We start from the raw sequence: 22,479 nt of genomic DNA on the forward strand, positions 1-22,479 counted from the left end.
GCCCCACGTTTTGACTTCAGATATTTTACTCGGGGGGACTTTTTGAGGGATAATAATTGATTTGAAGCCCCCTGTCATTGGAGAAATCGCCCTTTTTTGCCCACAGGATAACGCGCCACCGCATAGGTTGCTGGAAGATTCATTTTAATTGTTGTTCCGCCTGAATATTCTCTCCTACTTTAAATTTATTCGCTCGTTTAGCTGTAATATTAAACATATATTCAGAGATTCCTTATTGATAACACACCATTGAGAAATTATCACTACATAACCAAACCATTCAATGTAAATCAATTTGTAAAGCTAAAACTCTAATCAAGAATGCACACTGGCTGACTTGTTACATTACAGCAAATACTTTTCAGCATACTCTATAGTATCAATGGATCTAAATTACATTTAAGCAACAGATTATAGAATAAAATTGCCAATCTTTTCATCGTTTCATGAAAGAATTTATATATAACAGATGAATCGAGAACGTTCGGAAATTCTTCTTTTCCTTTATTTTTTATCATAAGAACTAATGGTTTTTATGATAGGACATCTAAGAGAGCCTTTTTCTATGGCAGAGATGGAGAGGGGGTGGGTGGGAAAATGAATTCTCAGAATAATCAAAGGTTTTTGTACAAATGACTAAGGCAGAGAGTTAGGAAACAATCTATCATTTGGAAAGACCCTTTTGAAGAATCATTGTGGAATTTGACATCCCAGATAAATTAGTTTTATTGTTATTTTATATTGCATATAATTGAATTCTGTAGTAAATATATTTGGCACTAGTAATGTCAATACCCTCTTAAAATTAAATAATAATAATAATAATATAATATAATAAATTTATTATTACACAAAATATCTAAGTATTAAAGAAATAGAGCGTAAAAAAAAAACATAAAAATCTCTGTTTGCTTAATCTTATTAGCCTTTACTTTGGAGTAATGCCAAGTGAAAATAAATTAAAAAATTTATAATTTCTATATTGTTAAATAAATAATTTTATCGTTACATTATTATTATTTTATATACGTCTTATCATCGTCAAATTTAATTATCTTAGTTCGTGCCCTCGGAGGAATTTTTATATAGTTCAACGATTTTCAAAGTCGAATGCGTGAAAATAACTAACTTTAAATGGCTAATAATGCTATATCCGGTTAATAAGTATAAATATGAGCTTCCGTTTTTAATTTTTTTTATCTTTTTTAAATAATAAAGATAAGTTTTATGAGTGTTTTCATTTAAAAAACAACCAGTGGCGCGTTATCCTATGGGGAGAATAAGGCAATTGCCCCAACAATAGGAGGCCCAAAACCAATCTTTTATTAGAAAATATTTCCCCCAAAAATGTCTGAAGTCAACACTACATGGGATTCTGTAAATCAAATTTGCCTGGGCCTCACGAAGAGCCACTGAAAAATAAGAGAGAGAGAGAGAGAGGAAAAAAAAATTAATATTTATTAAAGATAGAAAGTATTTATTACAAAATGGCTGTCTGTAAAACGTCATATAAATTGTAATTTTTTATTACTGTCGCTAGTAGTATACAGTTAACAAAGAGTATTATTTTTCTCGGAATCTTAGAAAAGATTGCAAGTTCTTTCTTCCATTTACTATTTCCAATAAATGTCTTACAAAAAGAGAAGTGACAGTTCTCATAAAAACAACCTCCATTCGTGCTTCCACACCGAAAAAAAAAGAAAACAAGGAATATAATTTATCATTTTCCCTCATGTATAGAAATTAATTTTACGTGCTATTGGTTAAAATAATATTTTTTGCCCCTTCCTCTTCTTGACTAGTCTCATTATTCTTAGGAAATATCATCATCGAAAATTCTCTCTCTCTCTCTCTCTCTTAAGAGTAAACTGAATAAATATAAGAAATGACGTCCATTTAAAATTCCCACCAACGGTTTAAATATTCAGACAACACGAAAACATTCCTCTCTTCTCTTCTATTATTATTAAATTTATTTTTTATGTTTAAAAGTATTATTATTATTATTATTAAAGTTAACTGTGTACGTTCATTATCTATTCGTTTATAAGCCTCATTTAGTATATATATATATAATGCTTTTAATCTTGCCTAAAACCATAAATTAGGAGAAAATGTGAAGCTAGCAACTGTTTGAAACTGATAAAAGAACTTTGGAGATTCTGATGATCAAGGAAGCTCTCGCAGTAAAGGGATTTATCCAGCTGAGTCTTTGTAATCAGGAATGGCTCATTTCTGACGTTTCTGTTCTCTAAGTAACCATTTGTAGTAGTAGTAGAGCATTGATACTATTCTTAACTCCCTTCATAATCTTAATTTATGTGGAAAATTAAAGAATTCCCGCGGTTTATTAACTTATTAAGCTTGGACAGGTGTGGCTCTACGAACTACCTCGTAACTACTATTTCTTTTTTTTTTCTATGCCCTACCCTTTTTTCTTGCCTCGCCCTTTATATTGTTTCTCCTAACGCAATCAAATTATCAATTAACTCGCTCCTCAAATAAATATTCTATCAATGGTCGTTTATAATTTAATTAATAATTCTTTAAATAGTGTATAGGTTTCACAGAAATTTCGTCTAAGGTCGAAAGGGCGGAAAAATCTTTTGCCGCGAAAAATAATACAAGCGGGAATTACAAGGTTGACATTTTAGTCGAAACAATTCTTTCGTAGGATAAAGGAAAGAAATAAATTAACAAATCGACCACTCACTTCTAGAAAATAGAGAGAATAAAATAAATTGCTTATTGATTACTTCTTTGTGTTCAAGTTCCTCTAAGTGTTCTGCTAATAATGAAACATCACTGGTCGGTCTTATAAGTTTAGAACGTATACTCGTCTTATTCAGCATTTTCTCGCTCTTGTTCTTTAATCACTCTCCTTTCTGTTTCCATTTGAGAAAATTGAGAGTAGCGCTTCTTTTTTTTCATAGCTTCCTTCCGGGTGTAAGAAATAAAAAAAATTTTTTTCTTCTCTTAAAGTGTAATCTATTGCACTTTCTTATACGCTGCGCTTTCATTAACTGAATCTCCCGTAACAAAGACTCGTGGAAGAGTTTTTTAAGCATTACAATTTGACTCTTCCCAAACTAAATTGCAACTTTAGAATTTGTTTTCTTTTTCCTTTTACGTAAAACAAAAAAGAAAAAGCTGCAGAAGCGATAATATAATTGATAAACGTTTCTTGTAAAGTTTTGCTTAGTGTTGTACCTACTAAAAGCAAGTTTAATATTAAAAGAAAGGTTTATAACGTGGATTTCTTGGATCATTAAGACAAAAAAAAGGTTAAAAATTCTTGAAAATTTATCATTAAAAAAAGGTAATTTTTTATCGCGAAAAATCGCGAAAAATTACCTTAATCAGTCAAGAAAAATCGCGAAAAATCGCGATTTTTCTTGACTGATTAAGGTACTTTTTACGTTGTTTGCCTTTCCTGATTCCGAAAATTCATTATGGCCTACGAAAAACCTTGATAAATATTATATTTGAGTTAATATTATTAAAGAAAAACAAAAGAAATCTCATAAACTGTGATTTTTCAATCTTATCCTGTATAACTGATTCTAGACGACCCTGACATCGCGTTTTGTACGTTATAAAGTAGAACATATAATTTTATTCAGAATAATTTTTGATTCTTAATTTATCTATTTTTACTGGTTTTATTCAAGGCTGTGTAAAGACCAGTAACTCGGCATTATTATCGATAGAAGGAAAGAGAAAATTATAAATAAACAAAAATGATTAAAGGAACTGGAAAATTAGGAAATGTATATATTATATTCGACACATAAAACTTTAAACGGGAAATCATCCAGACACACATCCCATTTGTAAATTTGATATTCGGTTTAGATTAAAGCTATTTATTTAAAAAAAAAAAAAAAAATCGAATTTTATTTTTACAATTTTTAAATGGAAATTAAAATTTTTTTAACTTTAAAACGTCGGGATTTTTGAAGTAAATATTATTACGAATTTTTTAATTATTTTTAATATTAATTACATTAATTTATTCCTAGAAAATTCGTATAAATAAGCCTCATAAACTTATAGAAATATTATCGTATATTAAACCAATTTCTACTTGTGCTGACATCTGGTGAGTGGTTTTAGAAGCATTAAAAACATATAAATTTAAATATAAAAAAGTATTAATTACGCAATTTAATTGTTAATTAAATATAAAGGAAATTTAAAAGTTTACGTGAATTTATTCAACATTTTGTATTTAATATATTAAACTATTTCTGTACATTTCAAAAAATTTATTGTCTAATTGTAAATTTTATATGATTTTAAAATAATTAATGTATTGGCGCAGTAATGCATTATTTATTAAATAATTAATTTTGAATTAATTAAATAAAATGGGTATATGTAATGGATACGTAATGTACGTAATTAATGATTGTTTTGTAAAGAAAATAATCGTGAATATGTAAATGTATCGAAACATCACGAACCTGCGACTACAATGGTGTTAGCCACTCGGCTATTGGTGTACCGCATTCTTCGTGAGCATTGGCAATCGCGATTTGAAGAAGATAATGTGTGATTTCCCCCTCTTTACCTTTCATATCCTCGGTTCTGCGGAAACAACAGGAGGATATTTCTGTTTCTGCAAGTGCCAAGTTGATAAAACCACTGAACAGTAATCGTGGGTTCGTGCCTCTCCAACGGGTTGGCCACTGGAGTTTTCCGGGTTTTATTCACGTTAGTAACACCTAAATAAGGTCCAGTTTCCTATAAAAATCCTCTCCCTCGGCAGATCGTCCATGTGTCGCGTTGTCATATACGAATAAAACCTAAACGTTAACCCAACCAAGGATTGCTCCTTTCCCCCTCTCTTATTAATTCAATGTCAAATAGGCTAATTCGAGAGATCGAATGAAGGGAAAGAAAATTATGGGTACGTTGTCTGGTGAAGCGGCTTTAATATGACTAGATAAGCAAACTAATGATATATCCGGTTTCATTTGAAACCAACCGTGTCATTGGTTTGCTTATCTAGCTGTATTAAAGCCGCTTTGCTAGGCGATGTTTCCTGTTTGTACTTCCACGTTAAGTGCTAGGAAAGAATGTGATGACATCGACTGGAAGATGCTTATCACAAAAAAAAGGCTCGAAGTCACTACAGAAAAAGTTTATTTTGCCTCTTTCCGACCTAAGGGTACTAAAAAGGCATTTTTCCAGACCATCGTGGTTCGGCCAAGTCCGCAATGAGGCAGCCGGACGATAAGGGACGAAACCCCCGAAAAATTCGTCCGGATTCGATTTTGGGTTCCCAGAGCGGAAGGTTGTCGCTTTAGTCGTTCGGCCGTCCGACCTCTGGATTGTTATTTTGTAGCCATGTTTGAAAAATAACATCGCTTCTTCTAATAATGCGTATATCATAGATAAAGTGAATGAAATATTACATTAAAAATTTTATTAATTAAATACATATGAAACACAGATAAAAACTTACAATTTTGCATGTTATAAGCTTTAATTAATCCATATATATAATCGAGACGAGTTTATGATAATAATAATAACAATAATAATCAGCGCAGAGCCCAAACGGTTAGGGGTTGAAAGTTGAAATTTGGTACATAGTTAGGGTACGCCACGAGAACGTACACTAAGAAGGGATTTTTCGAAAATTTCCCCCACGAGGGAGAGGGAGAGGATTAAGTCTTTCCCTGAAGAGCTCGGCTTCTATTATACTATTTTAGATGTTTTTTTTTGCGTTTTTGATTGCGTTTTAATAGGGTACATACACTAAGAAGGGATTTTTCGAAATTACCCCCGCGGGAGAGAGGTTGTTAACACTTCTCCCAGCGGGGAAGTATTAACAACGGAAGTGTCAACAATGGAAATATTAACAATGGAAATGTTAACAATGGAAGTGTTAACATGAAAGTGTTAACAATGGAAGTGTTGCGTAACAATGGAAGTGTTAAGAGAAAGCGGCGTGCAAGATTTATAGGCGCAGATGCGGTTTTTTGCGTTTTTGCGGGAAATCAAACATATTTTTAGACCCATCTAAAAATTCTCTAATTAGTCTGGAAACAGGGGGACCTAATTCTTACATTCTGTGAAAACGGGTAAAATTGGCTATGCTATAATGTAATCATCTTAATCTTCGCTATCGTTACTTTTTGCCCGAGCAACGCCGGGCTTATCCGCTAGTTTTTTAATATAATAAAGAACATTTGTTTACAGTAGAATTACTGTATTAACTGTATTTAAACTCTACAAGCTCCTTTTCAATTAAAATTATTGCTGATCAAATTAGAGTTATCCATTGACAATTTTACTTTTTATGCATTTCAATTTCGAAAATATTTCTTCTATTACTGATATTGCAATCGGTGAACCGCGAAATGATACAGTCACGGTAGAAACAATCGAGATTCTATTGTTCTTTTAAAATGTATTGTGAAAAACGAATTTACTTGTATGTTCGATTTCATTTAATAGCATATAAATTCTCTTCTACGATATAAATTAGTTTCCGTAATCGAAGGAATAACATCAACTATGAAGATTTTAACTATCTTCGGTATAAAAAATGGCGAATATACTGAAAGCCTTATAAAAGAAACTTCGTTTACAGTGTTTACAAGGAATAAATCTATGAAATTATCAAACTGTATTTAAAAGACAAAGTACTGTACAATAGCACGTCATCCTAAATATATTTAATTATATTGAGATTAAGACATTACTAACCTCAGTTTAATTGACTTTATGGAATTCCATGTGACTATATAAATTTTTTTTCACCTAAAGTTATTGTTCAGTTAGTTTGGTTCGATGAAAATTGGCATTATAACCCTTAAATTTTCTTTAGAATCTTCAAAAAAAGTTGATCTAAATATCGCTTTATATCGCTAAACATTTATGAAGACATCAAATCATATAAATTGTCCGGTCATTTAAAGAAATACTACTCAACTAAAGGAAATAAAGGTGGCTTCTGATACTAACGACAGAGAAATAATGCTTATTAGGAATTCTAAAACGATAATTTCAAGTAAATGGAATAATCAGGCTTCTACACAACCTCTACGAAAAAAATTAACAAGAAAGATAAAGTTTGTTGGCGCCTTTCTTAAATGCCCTGCGTACAGCGCCGGATAAAGGGGCGGGCAAGCCGGGCGACTGCCCGGGGCGCCAAATTTTGAGGGGCGCCGATATAAAAATAAAATATTTTTTACATTCATTATTTTTTTAGATTTTATAAATTAAAATTGATCATTTTTCATGAGACATCGACTTTTTTAGCAAGCAATAAATTGTTTTTTCTGTAATAATACCAAATAAAGGTCACAACGCTAATTATTTTATTATTGTCAACAGATATAAATAATATTGCAATTATTCAAAGAAAACTATTTGTATAGTCAGAATTCATAATAACAAAAAACAAATTAATAGACAAAAACAAAAATTTACTAATTAAAATAATGAAACCTAAGAATTTTTATGGCTTTTATCACACAACATTGATGCAGACAAATGCTTTTTAATCTCTAAAAAGTTTATTTTTATTTATTTTGAAAAGATAATTTGCAATCAGTATCGCGTATCACAACAATCTACTCAAAAAACGGACGAGATCAAATTTATAAATTACAAATATCAACAAAATTATGAATAGTCAAAGTGATACTGGCGCCTGTCATACGCCTTAATGGTTAAATAACTTTGTCTTTCTGTAAACTTTGCATTAACAACACTTGCCATGCTTTAAATAAATAAATTTTTTACACAGTTCTTTATTGTGTAATTTTGATTTTTTGCCTTTTTTTTACTTTTTTTTTAATTTGCAGTAAATTTGTATATTCTTGTATGAAAGGGCGCCAAATTTTGTTTTGCCCGGGGCGCTCAAAACCCTAGAACCGGCCCTGCCTGCGTATAATGTTAATTGAAAGTTAGCAATAAAAAAGGACATTGCGCTCGTCAATATAAAATCAAAGCGAAGCAGAAAACGAAAACATATAACAAAGTCCGTATACAAAACTCGAGAAGTTTATAAAGACAATAGTGTTGATGAATCAAACAACTTTCCCATTGTGTTGACAAAGTATCGGCACGTTGTAAACAGCGTGCTTGGTTTACAACGGTTACTTTTGAAAACGGATTAGCCGTGAATTTTAAATTAAATACTGGTGCCAAAGATAATCTTATCACAGCAAAGTTGGCAGAAAAGCTGCGGGTAACTGTTAGTCAATCTAAAACACCGAGATTGAAATATTTTAATAATAAATATATGACAGTAACGAGCGAGGCACAAGTCAATTGTACTATCCAAAACAAACCGGTTAAACTCCGATTTATAATAGTCAAAAGAAATTTTAACTGTATTTTGTGTTGTTCCACATGTGAAAAGCTAGATTTAGTGAAGCTAAACAAAGAATGCATCGAAGATACCGAAATAGTAATTAGTTTTCCACAAGAAAGTGCTTCAGGGTATAGGCTGTGTCGAGGACTTTGAATATGTTATAGAACTGCAACTTTAAAGATACATTTTCCTAGAAGAATACCGTATGCTATTCGCGAAATAGTTAAAAAAGAGATTGACTCGATGATTAAGATAAAAATTTTGAAACCAGTAACACATCCAACGCTTTCAGTTAGTCCATTAGTGGACGTGAAGAAAGAAGAGAGAGTACGCTTGTGTTTGGACCCGACAGATATCAATAAAGCGATAAAACGATGCCATTTTCTGCTTATGACAGTTGAAATAGCAGCTCGAGTGGGAACTGCCAAGTACTTTACAGTTTTAGATGCAAAGAAAGGGATTTTGGCAGCTTAAAGTGTCTAAGAGAACATTTGACTTATTGACAGTTAATGTGCCTTGAGGTAGGTCCGGGATTTTGGCAGCACCGGGAGAATAAGTCGTCCTCCGGTACGATTGGATTTATAAATGAACATTTTCTTTGTCATTATTTTCTTTTCTGTTTATAAGTTATTTTGTTGTAAAGAAAGATATCAAGTGTAAATCAATTTGTTCTTTCAGTTTTTGTAACGAGACGACACTCAACAGTACCAGACATCTAAAGAAATAAATGTTAGTTCAGAAGGGCGGGCCCGAAAACTTCTTGGAGTTTCTTGATTCGCCTAGATTCGATCTTGGATCCACCAGAGCAATAGGCTACCATCTTACCCGCTTGGCCGTCGAGTGAAAACGATTGTTACACTCGGCTCTTCAGGGGCTATCAATTAATCATGTGTACAATTTTTGAACAACTTTTGTCCGCATCCCTTCCTGTTGGGTACAGTAATGAATTTTTATCAAGTTTCTCCCCTTTAATTACATGTACTCCTGACATTGAAGAAATTTAAAGTTCTGCAGATATTTTCTGTGGTAGTTTATTTACATGACTAGTAAGTAGATTTATGAGAACAAATTCGTATGCAACTAATAATACTAAAACAGGTCCACGTCAACGATATATAACTACTAGACCCTGAATCGGATAAAAGTTAACGTAGCAATTATCACCGCTGTCCGAAGCCAAAGAAAGTAGGTGCCGCCATAACAGTCCAAGACAAAAAGTGCATATGCTCAGTGGCGTGCCGTCATTGGAAGTGATGGAAGCGCCGATTCCACCTTCCAAAGACCTTCCCTTGTATTTTATAAAATATAAATTTTCATATTTTAACGTACTTTGCATTAATTAAAATTAATATTTTATTATAACTTGTAAGGTTTGCCGACTTGAAAGGGGAGGATACAATTAATCCCGCGTCAGGATGAGCTTAAGGGAATCCGTGTATGTGGGCGGTTGCGAAAGAGGCAAATGATGACAAGTGTTTACATGCGGAAAACCGTTTATTTGGTCGAATACATGCTTACATCGGTTAGGTTGATCCAAATCTCGGCGATCTTCAGAACGTAAGAGTTCGGCAGGTCACTATATCCAGTCCCGGGCGGACGAGAAGGGCCGTACAGCGATGTTGACGGGCGGTGACACACTTAAAGTTCCGAGCGACGACACTACACACACTGTCTTAATCCACAAGAGTCATGTCCGTCATTCCGAAAAACTCTCTCTTTGATCTTGAAGTCCCAGTTTTTATACGTTTTTCTCGCGTCCTATCCACCTTGCGGATTGGTCTCTCGTCCCCTTCCTCGCTTCCCGATTGGTCTCCCCTTTGTTTTCAAGCGCAAAACGAGACCATGTCGGGTCGCGGGAAAGGTCCGATTCGAGGTGTCTATTTGACACCCTTTGTCGACTATGCTCCAAGATTGTTGATAGAACCACAACACCTGCACTCATAATTTAATCCGTTGTTTGCAATTGATGTCATTTTGGAATTCTAACGATCACGCGATATTTTTCTATCCCTTCAATTTTTCCCTTTTTCTGAAATTGTTTTCCTATGTTTAATTTTTTCTTTGAATACTTGTGTCAACCTTATATCTCTTTATGAGTGCGTGTGTCAGAGTTCTACCTTTGGATTAAACATTAACAGGTCGTTTAACACGCGTTGACGTCATCCCGAGACTCGTTGTTTACATTTTTCGTTACGTTGTTTTGATTAAGAGTTTATCTCTCTCTCTCTCTCTCTCTCTTATATAATTTATCGTTATTTTTTTCCACAACAGCATTCTGCATTTTTTGCTATTTCGGACCTCGTCTGGGTCCTTACAAACTGCATTATGTATCTTTTACAAATTTCTATACTACATGTGAAAAAAACGATAAAATTGCTATTGTATATTCGAATAATTCAGTGGCGGAAGGAGTGTCGAAACCGAGTCAATTTCCAATCAGCCAGATTATATAGGCATTGGCACATGCGGTTTACAGAGCACCAACGTCACCCGGTTTAGGTGGTAGAAGCAACACACGCATAAAGCATCTAATTTTATATCCCGGACCGGTTGTTGGCTGTTAGCCGCCCGCCTGCTAGATGTTCGGCCGCCCTCGCCCGATTATGCGAATCATGAGCAGGCTAGATCAACGGCGGGCAACCCCGGCCCGCGGGCCAGCTACGGCTCGCGAAAAGTTTCTATCCGGCCCGCGAGATCTTTAATAGATTATTAAATTGCAAAAATAACTAATTAATGGTTATTTTTACAATTCTTTCTAATTTTCGAACACGATAAGAGAAATAAATGTAGTAATTAACTTTTTATTTATTTATTTCATATTTGCAGACTAAAAAAATTACGAGTCACAAGAAGGCGTCAATTAACTACTACGGCCCGCGGAAAAAACGTAAAATTTATTCTGGCCCATGTTATAAAAAAGGTTGTCCACTGTAGACTGGATTTATAACTTAACCCAACCGATAGGAATTTACCGGCATGTTTTTATGATAGTTCTGTTTAGTTGACAGGAGTTTTAAAAAAGTCCATTAAAATATTTGATATATTTATTTCGCGTTTATTCCGCTCTCCCATCTTATATTACTTACGGATTTCGATGTTAAACCGGTGATATTACGATTTAGTATGTCCCATCTGTAAGGGAATGCAGAAAAAACGTGTACAATTCTAGTACAGTGATAAAAAATTAATTGTTACTTTGGCAGCATCATTTATAACCAAATTTAATGAATGAGACGTACAATGGTACAAAAAAAGCTCTAGAATTTATTTTCCTTAAATTTACGATTTATGTATCGGTTGTCATAAAAATTTCTTTTCACTTCTTTCCCAAGACTACAGATATCCAAGTACAAAGTAACCGGTTTCGACTTATTTCTACTAAGAAGTAGTTAAATAATTAAGAGATTAGGAAATGGGGACATAAATAAAACCCTGCCGAAAGAGCCAGAATTTTACTTAAACAAAAGCTTAACCGAACCAATTACTAGCTCAGTACAGTGGGGAACTGATTTCCGTGTACACCTGGTACTAAAACGAATTACAGTAGTTAGAAAACAAATGACTATTAAGTTTAACATATTTACATCTATGGTGAGAAACGTTTAAAATTTACAACGGCCCTGTGGCGTCCTTTGATATATACTAGTGACGCGACAAAAGAGGCATTTGACATTGACCGGTATCGGCACCCTCGGGATTTGGCACGCACACACCTACCTGAACCGTCTTCGATTTCATTCATTAGCCACTAGTAGGGAGCTATTTCACTAAGTGGACTGTTTTAAGATTTAAAAAGTAAAGAATATTTTGTTATTTTTATGTACGTTTCTTCACAAAGTTATATTTGATTATTAGTTTCTTTAAAAGTATATTCGTACAATTGAAGAATTTTTTGTACTAGGTATGTATATTCATCACACATTTTGTTTTACCAAGTAAGTTTTTTTTTATAATTTTAATTTTAGCCCTTGTATCGTGGCTAGTGATTCAAAAATTTATTTTAAAAAAGTTTTGGCTCGAGACCATATAATGAAAAAGAAACCATTATTAAAAGAGAAAGACCAACGCCTAAATTAAATATAAGTACTTCGACAAAAAAATTTGTTCGACATTTTCACGATAAAATTTATCAAGACGTAAAATGGCTTTGTGGATGCATAAAAATGCAAAAATTGTTTTGTTGGCCTTGCCTATTATTTTCAAATGAAATTAGTGTGTGGAATAAGAATGGCTTTGACGATTTAAATAATTTGAGTAAAGCTAGAAAAAGACACGAAAATCGTAAATGTCACATCGATTCTTTCGTAAAATTGAAGCAATTTGGAAATCAAAATAGAATAGAATTTAACATTAGTAAACAATATAAAATTAATATTGAAAATTATAACAAGATAGTTACGGCTAATAGATATATTGTATCTAAATTAATAGATATTACATGCTTTTTAGCAAAGCAAGAATTGGCATTTAGAGGGCATAGGGAATGTATTGAATCTAATAACAGAGGTAATTATATTGAACTCGTTTCTTTATTAAGTAAGTCAGATAATCAATTAAAAATGCATTTAGAGAAGTCTACAGTTTTTACTGGCTTATCGAACAAAATTCAAAATGAGCTCGTTAATTCGTTAGGAAACGTTTTATTGCAAGAAATTAAAAAAGAAATTGAAAACGCAAAATTTGTTGCTATAATTGTAGATGAAACAACGGACATTAGCCACAGAGCCCAGATGTCGACTGTATTTCGTTACGTGAAAGAAAACGGTAACGTCGAAGAAAGATTTGTGGGCTTTACTGATGCGAGTGAGAACAGAGACGCAAATTCGTTATTCACTCACATTAAGAGTTACTTAGACGAATTTCGATGCACTAAAAAATTAGTGGCACAAACATACGACGGTGCTGCCGTAATGGCCGGACAACATAATGGTGTCCGAGCTAAAATTAAAGAAATATCCAAACATGCTATTTTCGTACACTGTTATGCTCACAGATTGAACCTAGTTTTCTCTCAATCTGTTGGATATATAAAAGAATGTAAAATATTTTTTCAAACTATGACAGGATTTTCTTCATTTTTTTCTAAATCTTCTAAAAGATCTCACGCCTTAGACCTAGAAGTCAATAAGCGTTTTCCTTCAGCCACACCTATTAGATGGAATTACAATAGCAGGATTGTAAACTGCGTTATGGAGTATAAAGAAGAATTAAAACTTTTGTTGTTGAATATGGTTGAAAGTCCAGAACAATGGGATTCTGATACTACAATTGCCGCAAGAGGATTATACCATTATTTAATAGATTTTGATTTTCACTTTTTATTACTAGTTTTTCATCAAATATTTGCACATTCAGATATCCTTTTTGATATATTACAAAAAAAAAAAAATTTAATATAGCATATTGTATTACTAGAATAAATCACTTTATTGATTTTTTACGACAGAAAAGAAATGATTTTGATTTGATTTGGGACGCTTTGAAAAAAGATGAAACTTTTTTAGAAATTCAACCAAAAAGAGGAATGAGACATACTGATATTGAGTCTAAAAAGGATTTATATAGACGTCTGTTTTATGAAATAATGGATACATTGATACAAAATTGTATTGACAGATTTGCCGACATAAAATCTCTAGAATTTTTATCACTTTTAGATTTTAATAATTTTAAATATTATGAAAAACAATTTCCCGAAGAGAGTTTTAATGCTTTACGTAAATTTTATGGAGAATTTTTTGATTTATGTAAGTTACGTAGTGAATTGCAATATTTATATTCGTGTCCGGACTATATTGGCAAGTCACTCTTAGACATAAAAAATATTATAATTAATGATGACCTAAACAAAGACGTACTAATAGAATTATATGGTTTAATATCATTAATTTTTACAATACCATCTACCAGTGCGTCTGTTGAGCGTAGTTTTTCAACAATGAAGCGAATTCATACATTCGCCAGGAACACTCAGTCGGAGGAAAGATTGTCGTCACTAGCGTTGCTTTCTATAGAAAAAGAACTTTTAAATACGTTGATGGAATCAACGACGAGTGACTTTTATGATAAAGTAATTAACGACTTTGCGGGAAAACATCGCCGAATAGAGTTAATTTATAGAAAATAAAAAAAGAAACAAGTTTTTCTATAATTGTATTATGTATGTATTATTTGTATTTTAGAAGTACATAAATTGTTTATTTTTGTCATTCGCACGTACGAATGGACCCTAGACCATCACTGACGCGCAATTAACTGATTGCCCCTGAAAGTCTGCTTCTTACAGAAACACAGCTTCCCTATCATCAAATGTCACGGCACGCCACTGATATTTAGTATTATTTTATCTGATTATTATTTACCGTTGTCTTTTGGGTGGCGGTGGATCATCTGCCACGTTCACATTTTCCCTGACAGCTACATCACTTATCACTACAGGTGAAAATATTGCTGAATTAGAGTGTTCATTTGTAGATGTAAGTGATTCAATATTTTCATATGTAACCATAAGTGGCGATGGTGGATCATCTGGATTGGGTAATGGTTCAATACTGTCACCCAAAACAGATAAAACCACTTGTGTGGAGGGATTCAATGATAATGGTGCTGGTCCTCCACCTGTTATATGTGCAGCACGTCGGTTATTATCTGCCTCTTTTTTGGCATCTATTTTTAATCGCTTCCAGCAACCTATAACATAGATCATAAGATATACTTTTCTAGTAAATTTTTCTTAAATTAAATACAGTCAAACCTGTTTTTATGCGGTGGATAGGGACCGCATAAAAAATCGCACAAAAAAAAGACCGCATAAAAACAGGTTTGACTGTATGCTATTTTATTATTTGTATATTTACATAATCTATTAATCTAATAAATAGAAGTAGGGATTAGTAGGATATGAAATCTTGATTCAAAATAGAGTTCTACAATTCGGACTTTTTCTCCTTACTCTTTCACATAAATATAGATTGTACAAAGTAATTTTCATTGTAATAAATTTAATGTAGGTGATTAATAATCGTAACTTTCTATTTTCTTTTTATTAAAATTTTGAATTATTATTCTACTTTGATATTATTAATGTTAAAAATATTGGTAAAAAATATTAACTAACATCTTATAATCTGAAATGAATATTTTACATTCATACTTGCCTTTCAATTGTGCTATTGTACGAGCTGCTCTACAGGGAAATGACGAAGAGAATTCGTTTTGAATCTTCTCCCATGCGGTTTTTTTTGACGCTAGAGTACGGTTATCATACCCCTTCTCTTCAATTACGGGATAATTTTTAATAATTTCCGCCAGGACGTTCTTTTCTTCTTCCGAAAAGTTCCTACACGTTTTCGACACAGTCGCCATGTTTCTGACGTCACACGAATAATCTGATTGGCTGAATTACTCCTAAAACAAGGGAGTAATGGCGAAGAAAGTAACAGCCAATGTTTTGCCGAGATTCGTTTAGACGATGTTCAGAAATAGACGGTCGTCGTCTTTGCAATGCATTTTTAACCGCGGTTCAGCCAGCCAACGTCTATAGGCCGTTCTGTTGTTAAACGTCGTTTAACGTAATCTCTGTCTCTGCAATCGGCTGAAAGAATTTAAATAATTTCTTGAGAGTTATTCCCGGAAACACTAATATAGATATTTTACATAATCTTTTAATTTCTTCAGATCCTGTCATTACAAACCTTAGATCATTTGGTACGAAGAAAAAGCACCGTTAACCGCTAACGTTTTAAAATTACTAAAAGCACCAAGCGTGACCGTAGTACAAGATGACTCGGAGTCAAACTCCGAATGTGACTTCGATATGTAAATTTTTAGTTGATATGATATGTAAGTAAAAATTTTTATTATAAATAGACGATTGTCGTCTTTGCAACGCATTTTAAACCGCGGTTCAGTCAGCCAACATCTAGACGCCGTTCGGCTGTTAAACGTCGTTTAATGTAACCTCTGTTTCTGCAATCGGCTGCCAGTGTTCAGGAAATCGAACCGCTTGGCCACTGGTGGGTCTCTTGTTGGATTTGTGTATAAACAAACGCAGTATTTACGAAAAAATAATTTAACTTTAAAACAGACATTGATTATACGTTTTAGCATTTTAATAAACGAAATCAAAAATTAAATAAAAAATAAAATAAGAAATTTTCAAAATAAACTTTCGAAAAAATAATACCAATTGTTATAATTTCTTAATTTTAAATAGGATATTGTCTTTGTCGGCAGGTGGCGTGGGTGTCAAGTGGCGGGAGAAAGTTGCTCATAAATTCGCGAATGAAAATTAGTTTTTTACGTGTTATAGCTGTTTCTCCTTCTGCGTAATTAATGTTCTGACCCAAAATAGTTTGTCAACATGAACTCTTACAGAGTAAGTATTGTACAGGTATTTTTCGTAGGTCGTTCTAGGACTAAACTAAATACGAAATAGTTGAAATTTATACTGAATTCTTTTCGTCGATATTTTTAGAAATTTTTCGATGAATTTAGATAATTTGTAATCTTCTATTTAGTTTTAAGTAGGGTTTCCCATTTCCCGGTCTTTTGCTTGTTCCGGGATTCCGGGGAAAAAAAGCCAAGTGTTTCCCGGGATTCCGGGTAATCCCAGGATATAATTAATTATTTTTAAGATATATCATTCAACTTTAAGATTTATTTTATAATTATTTTTCATTTTTAAGTAACTTAATACGTCGTGCAATCACCAAAATAATAATATTAAGGTTAACTTTTTCCTCGCTTCTGTATGCTGGAGTCAGAGACGAGGTATAGCATTTTGTATACCTAGGGTAACATTAACCAAAAATTTATTAAAGTTTGTTGGAAACTGCTTACAAAAAAAATGCCTATGAAGTGAGTTGAAAATTTAAAGAAAAAAATGAACTTAGAAGGTAATTTTCGTTTTTTAAATAAAACATAATACAAAATACTGTGTTTGTTTTTAATATTGGTTATATTGACTTTATTGCTTTAGTTTGTAACAGGTTTCAGAGTGAAAAATTACATCTTCCTTAAGACTCTAGATTTTGTATTTATCTTATATGTATAATTTTCTATTTGGGGATTAAAATTGGTTAATATTAAATTTTATATAAAACAATTAACACACTAAAAATATAAAATTTTTAGTTAAAAAACAAGTAAAAATTATACTCTTTCCATTTCCGACTTCGAGGATTCTATGAGCCAAAACAAGACAAACAAATGGCAAGGAACAATCATTACTTTATTAATTTATCCATATGCATTTCGCCATCTAGGCCTCCTCAGTGGATACATCAGGATGTTATTCGTTGATTACGTTTTATACTCAACAACCGTTCCCAGCATGCATCAACAACCACTCCAGCATTCAAATTAAGTAAATTTACATGTTCGGCGATACAGAAATGTTCTACAATTTTTCTTTCTAAGTTATTTTCTATTCTATACAAAATTTTAGTATTTTTTATATTTATATTACAATTAAATTTATTGCAATGTAAAAACCATGCTGATTCCGTTCTTCTCAGTCTAATGGCTGCCTCATGTTCCTTTACTCTCAACTCCAATCTTCTTCCGGTTTCTCCAATGTAATAATTTGGGCTTCCACATGTACATGACATCCTATATACGACGCCGGCGATTTTAAATTGGTCTCCGGGCGAATTTTCACTGTTCATTATACTGATAATGTTAGACATCTTATTCTTTTGGTTCGCAACTATGCATACAGAAAATCTTTTAAAAATTGGTTTATATTTTTCAAAAACTTTAGCAACATAAGGAAACTTTGCATAAGAAATATCTTCTATGTTATTTTTAACATTAAATCTACGTTTTAAATATAAATTGTACCACTTACAGAGAATATGTTTCGGATAGTCATTTAACTGAAATTTTTTGAACAATTGTTTTACTTCGATATCTATGTTTTCTTGCTGAGTTGTTCTATTTAGTATCTTTCTCAATTCCATATTAAAGACATTCTTTTTATTTTCTAAAGGACAGTAAGATTTAAAGTTAATAGTTTTACCATTATTACATAGTTTTTCATACTTACTAAATGATACACTTCTCTCTTCTCTTTTTATAGTGACATCTAAAAAATTCATTCTATTTTGTTGTTCATCTTCACTTGTAAACTTTAAGTTTTTATGTAATCTATTTGCATATTCCTCAATATGTTTGGATGAAACTATTTGAGAATCATAAACTATTATTATATCATCTACATATTGTGCATAATATTTAATACCTGTTAGAATTGAAATTCTTTCATCTATTTTATTCATATAATTATTAGCCAATTTTGGTCCTATAACCAATCCCATGGCAATACCTTTTTTCTGCCTATAATATTCTGTAGAGATTTTAAAGTAGTTATTATTAAATACAAATTTAACAAGCTCTATTATATATTCAGGAACGTTACATGTTTTGAGACTTTCTATTAACATTTCTAAAGTGATAGATGGATACATAGACTTTATATCCAAACTCATAATACGAAAAGATTTTTTATAGTTACCTTTTAACAATCCGTTAATTAATTCTTCTGTACTTTGTATACTATAGGTTGATTTTTCCATATTCTGAAAGAAGTTTTTTAAAAAACCTTCTAAGTTATACAAAACAGTTCTTCTAAAATCTACAAGGGGTCTACAAGTATTACCAGGCTTATGCGTTTTGATTCTTACATTTAACTTAGGTTCTCTTACATTATTAAAGTCCAAAATATTTTTGACTTGGTTAGCTGGTATTTCATTCTTATATTTTTTAATTAATTTAGTAAGGTTGCTTTTAATTTCCTCAATAGGGTTTCTTGGTAATAATTCATAGTCATCCGATGAAATTATTTCTAATTTTTTGGATAACAATTCCTCCTTTTTAATAATCACCAGTTGCTTTGATTTATCTGCCATGACTAAAGAAATATGTTTTTTGTTAAAAAATTTAATTAATCTTTTCATATTTTTAGCTATTTTAACAGCTTTTTTATCTATAATATAACTATTATTTTTATTTTTACCTTTAAATTTGTTTAAATCCTTACTTATGGCTGTTCTTAATTTTATTTGTTCTTCTTTACTTCCCGGGAGTTTCCTTATTGCATGTTCTATTTCCGCAATTATTGGCAAATTCTTAGACTGCATTGGAAGATTCATACTCATACCTAAAGATAATCTAAACATTAAATTTTTTTTTGTTTCAACTGAGTCAACATTATGTTTCAGATAAAGTTATATGTAATACTCATTGACAAAAAAAAGTTATACAGCCAGATAGAATTGTCCAATTACTGCAAAACTCTGCATGTAGCTGTCTCATAGGTCTGTAAATGGTTACAGTTGTGGTCTGATTCCATGTCAAGTAATGTCACCAGAATGCTTTAAAATTACTACTCCAGTATTCTATATAAAAGTTTGCAGAGGTTCATTATTTAGAAGTTTCTGTGCATCTGCTGTTTGTTTTCAGGTCTGAATGCTAAGCATGCCTGTATAACAGACATTATGCACAGCTGATAGAGTTTGAGAAAGGCTTCATCATTGGGCTGAGAGAAGTAGAATGGCTGTTTTGCCAAATTGCATGCTATCTGGGCCATTCTGACTGACTAAGATATCACTACATGTGTTAAAATTCACTACAGTTCTAAATTCACTAAAATTCACTACAAAGATATTACTACAAGACATGCATACGTGCCAGATAGCTCAGAGATTGTGACACGAGCACAAACCTATGCAACGTTGCATTAGCACCCCAACATTGTCAGCTTCTTCTGCAGTGGTGCTGTGACAGAAGTACAAACTGCTACAGATTGAAAACATATATTTAGCAATAATTTGTGGTTTAACAAGGCAAACTAAACCAATTTCCAGTGAAAAAATTATGAAAAATCAAATGTTTTTGATTGTGTTAAATGGGTGTCTTAAAGCTAACTAACCTTTGCATCTGTTAAAACAATTGGGATTGCCGTTCACATTTTAAGAGAGACCATGTGAGATCGAGGGGTGAGAGGGTTGTTGTAAGACTACAGGTTATTGGTCAACTTCCACGCAGCAGAAGGAATCTACATCTTGAAATTTTATAGCAGTATTTTTTCTCATGGCTCTGTAAATCTTTCTAAATAGTTCATTCTTTAATAGTTCAATATAAATTATTCTTTGTGGGTTGTGCTATATAGGAGTTGTGCACAGTTTGAAATATTAAGAATGGAGGGTTAATGTTACCCTTGGTGCCAAGATGGTGGCCCATCTCTGATTCCAGCAAGGAAACAGTGGGACGCACGTTCTAACCTAACCTAACCTATTCTAATAATTTGGTTGCTAATAATTATGGTAATTTATTAGAATAGATTAGGTTAGGTTAGAATGTGCGTCCCACTGTTTCCTTGCTGGAATCAGAGTTGAGCTGCCATCTTGGCACCAAGAGTAACATTAACCGAATGGAGGCAAAGGTTAAGTGTTGGTCAGCCCTTTCAAGATAGAAGTCCGATGTTCTTTGAGGTAGTCATCCAAAGGACACCCTATAGCACCTGTGTATTTTAAGTTATGGTTGGTTTTGTGATTTTGTAATAGGGATAGTATATATGTTATGGACAAAGTGATTAATTGGGCATTATGAATAATGCCCGATTAATCATTTTGTCCATAAGATATATACTCAATTAGAGGCAGATATCTGGATGATCTGTAGTGTTATATGTATAGGATGCATTTTTTAAAATTACATTTTAATGACGAATGCATGAAAAATATAAGACATTCTGTCTTAAAAGTTAAATATTGTTATTTACTAAGATTCTAATTTTAAACATAATCAACTATAAGCTAATGTATGAAACCTGATAAAGGCTTATGAACTATGCTGAAAACTTTTGTTATTAATTATAATTATAAGTGCTGAAAGTGCAAGGATGGTGTTGGAAGTCAAAGGTTAATCATAGTTTCAGTTATTGACCTTATTCTTACTGATGATGGGAGTTATTGTCGTAGATGAAAAAATTATAAAATTCTGCAAACTCTTATCTTACATAAATAGTAACATTTGGGATTTCACCAAATATTTTCATATTTTGCTCCATTGATGTGCCATCGATAATGTTCAAATGGTCGACACGACTGGCTGAAATACAGGACTATAGTGTTACTGCAAGTGGGTGATTGATGTTGGTTAGGTATAGCCTATCTTATGCTTTTCATTAATCCAGCAATGTATGTATCCATGCAATGTATCCAAGCAAGTGTTTTGAGATGTTTCTGTTCATTCAAGTTTGGGTTTTCTTGCAGTTTTTTGTTCAATTTTTTTTTTTTTTTTCTTTTGGTAAGGTACAATAAACAATATATACAAATACATCAGCATGCTTTGTTCTGCTTGACTACTTACAAATCTGTTATTGTTTTAAACCTCAATGCTAAGGAATGCTGAACTAACATTCAATCCTAATTTTCAGTAGACATTTGATTGACTTATCTGTATCTGAGATTTAGAACAAATTTGAGATGTCAAATGAGTCCATGACCATTCTACCAACTTCATATATTCATGCAAAATAGTAGTTTTCCTGCCTGTTTGAACAGACAGGAACAAATTTTTGGCCTTGGTTATTGCCAAATTGTAACAAAAGATGATCCATGGACAGTCTTATTGTAGATATCTCAAATACTATAGTAGAGATAAGAGACTTATCACACTGCTACTGGAACATCAAAATGACACTTCTATCGTCAGAATGCAACTTTATTACTGGTATGCATTTTGGTATACAAGACCCTTAGCCATACATAAAAAAAAAAATATATGAGTGTCTACAACAAAATATATTGTTTACAATTAAAGTAACCAAAAAAGTCTAAGATTCCGTTACAAAATAAAATCTAAAATTTGTAGAGAAATTAACATTAATTACAATCTACAATTTAAAAACTGTTTTAAAAAAACTATAAATGTATACGTATACAGTTATGGTTACTTACTGGTTTACAAACTGACCTGTTCAATATTTATTTCAGCCCAGTACTATTAGGATTGCATTATAAACAGGCCTAAATTAATATAATTTAAGAGTAAGGCCCATTACAAACATTTATAATTATACACTACCAGTTAAAGTAATATATAATTTGTTGTAGTACCCATATATTAATATTTTTTAT

The 22,479-nt window shown here is 32.2% G+C and overlaps 1 protein-coding gene and 1 long non-coding RNA gene across 2 annotated transcripts in view; one reads left to right on the forward strand and one right to left on the reverse strand.

Annotated features, from left to right (window-relative positions):
* The first annotated feature begins 16,583 nt into the window (after positions 1–16,583).
* LOC136971779 (c-Myc-binding protein-like) overlaps positions 16,584–22,479 on the forward strand; it is a 31,249-nt gene continuing 25,353 nt past the window's right edge. Inside the window, exon 1 of the mRNA XM_067266280.1 lies at positions 16,584–16,712. Coding sequence (XP_067122381.1) covers positions 16,698–16,712 — 15 coding nt within the window. The 5' untranslated portion in view covers positions 16,584–16,697. The remainder of the gene's footprint in view (positions 16,713–22,479) is intronic.
* Positions 17,547–18,230, reverse strand: LOC136971792 (uncharacterized). The gene is made up of 2 exons (XR_010880220.1): positions 18,186–18,230; positions 17,547–18,044 (listed from the first exon to the last, which is right to left on the reverse strand). It is a non-coding gene; the product is annotated as an uncharacterized lncRNA (long non-coding RNA).

The sequence above is a fragment of the Centruroides vittatus genome, unplaced genomic scaffold (genome assembly GCF_030686945.1).
Source record: "Centruroides vittatus isolate TY-2023 unplaced genomic scaffold, ASM3068694v2 contig_272, whole genome shotgun sequence".
In the NCBI taxonomy this organism is placed as follows: domain Eukaryota; kingdom Metazoa; phylum Arthropoda; class Arachnida; order Scorpiones; family Buthidae; genus Centruroides; species Centruroides vittatus.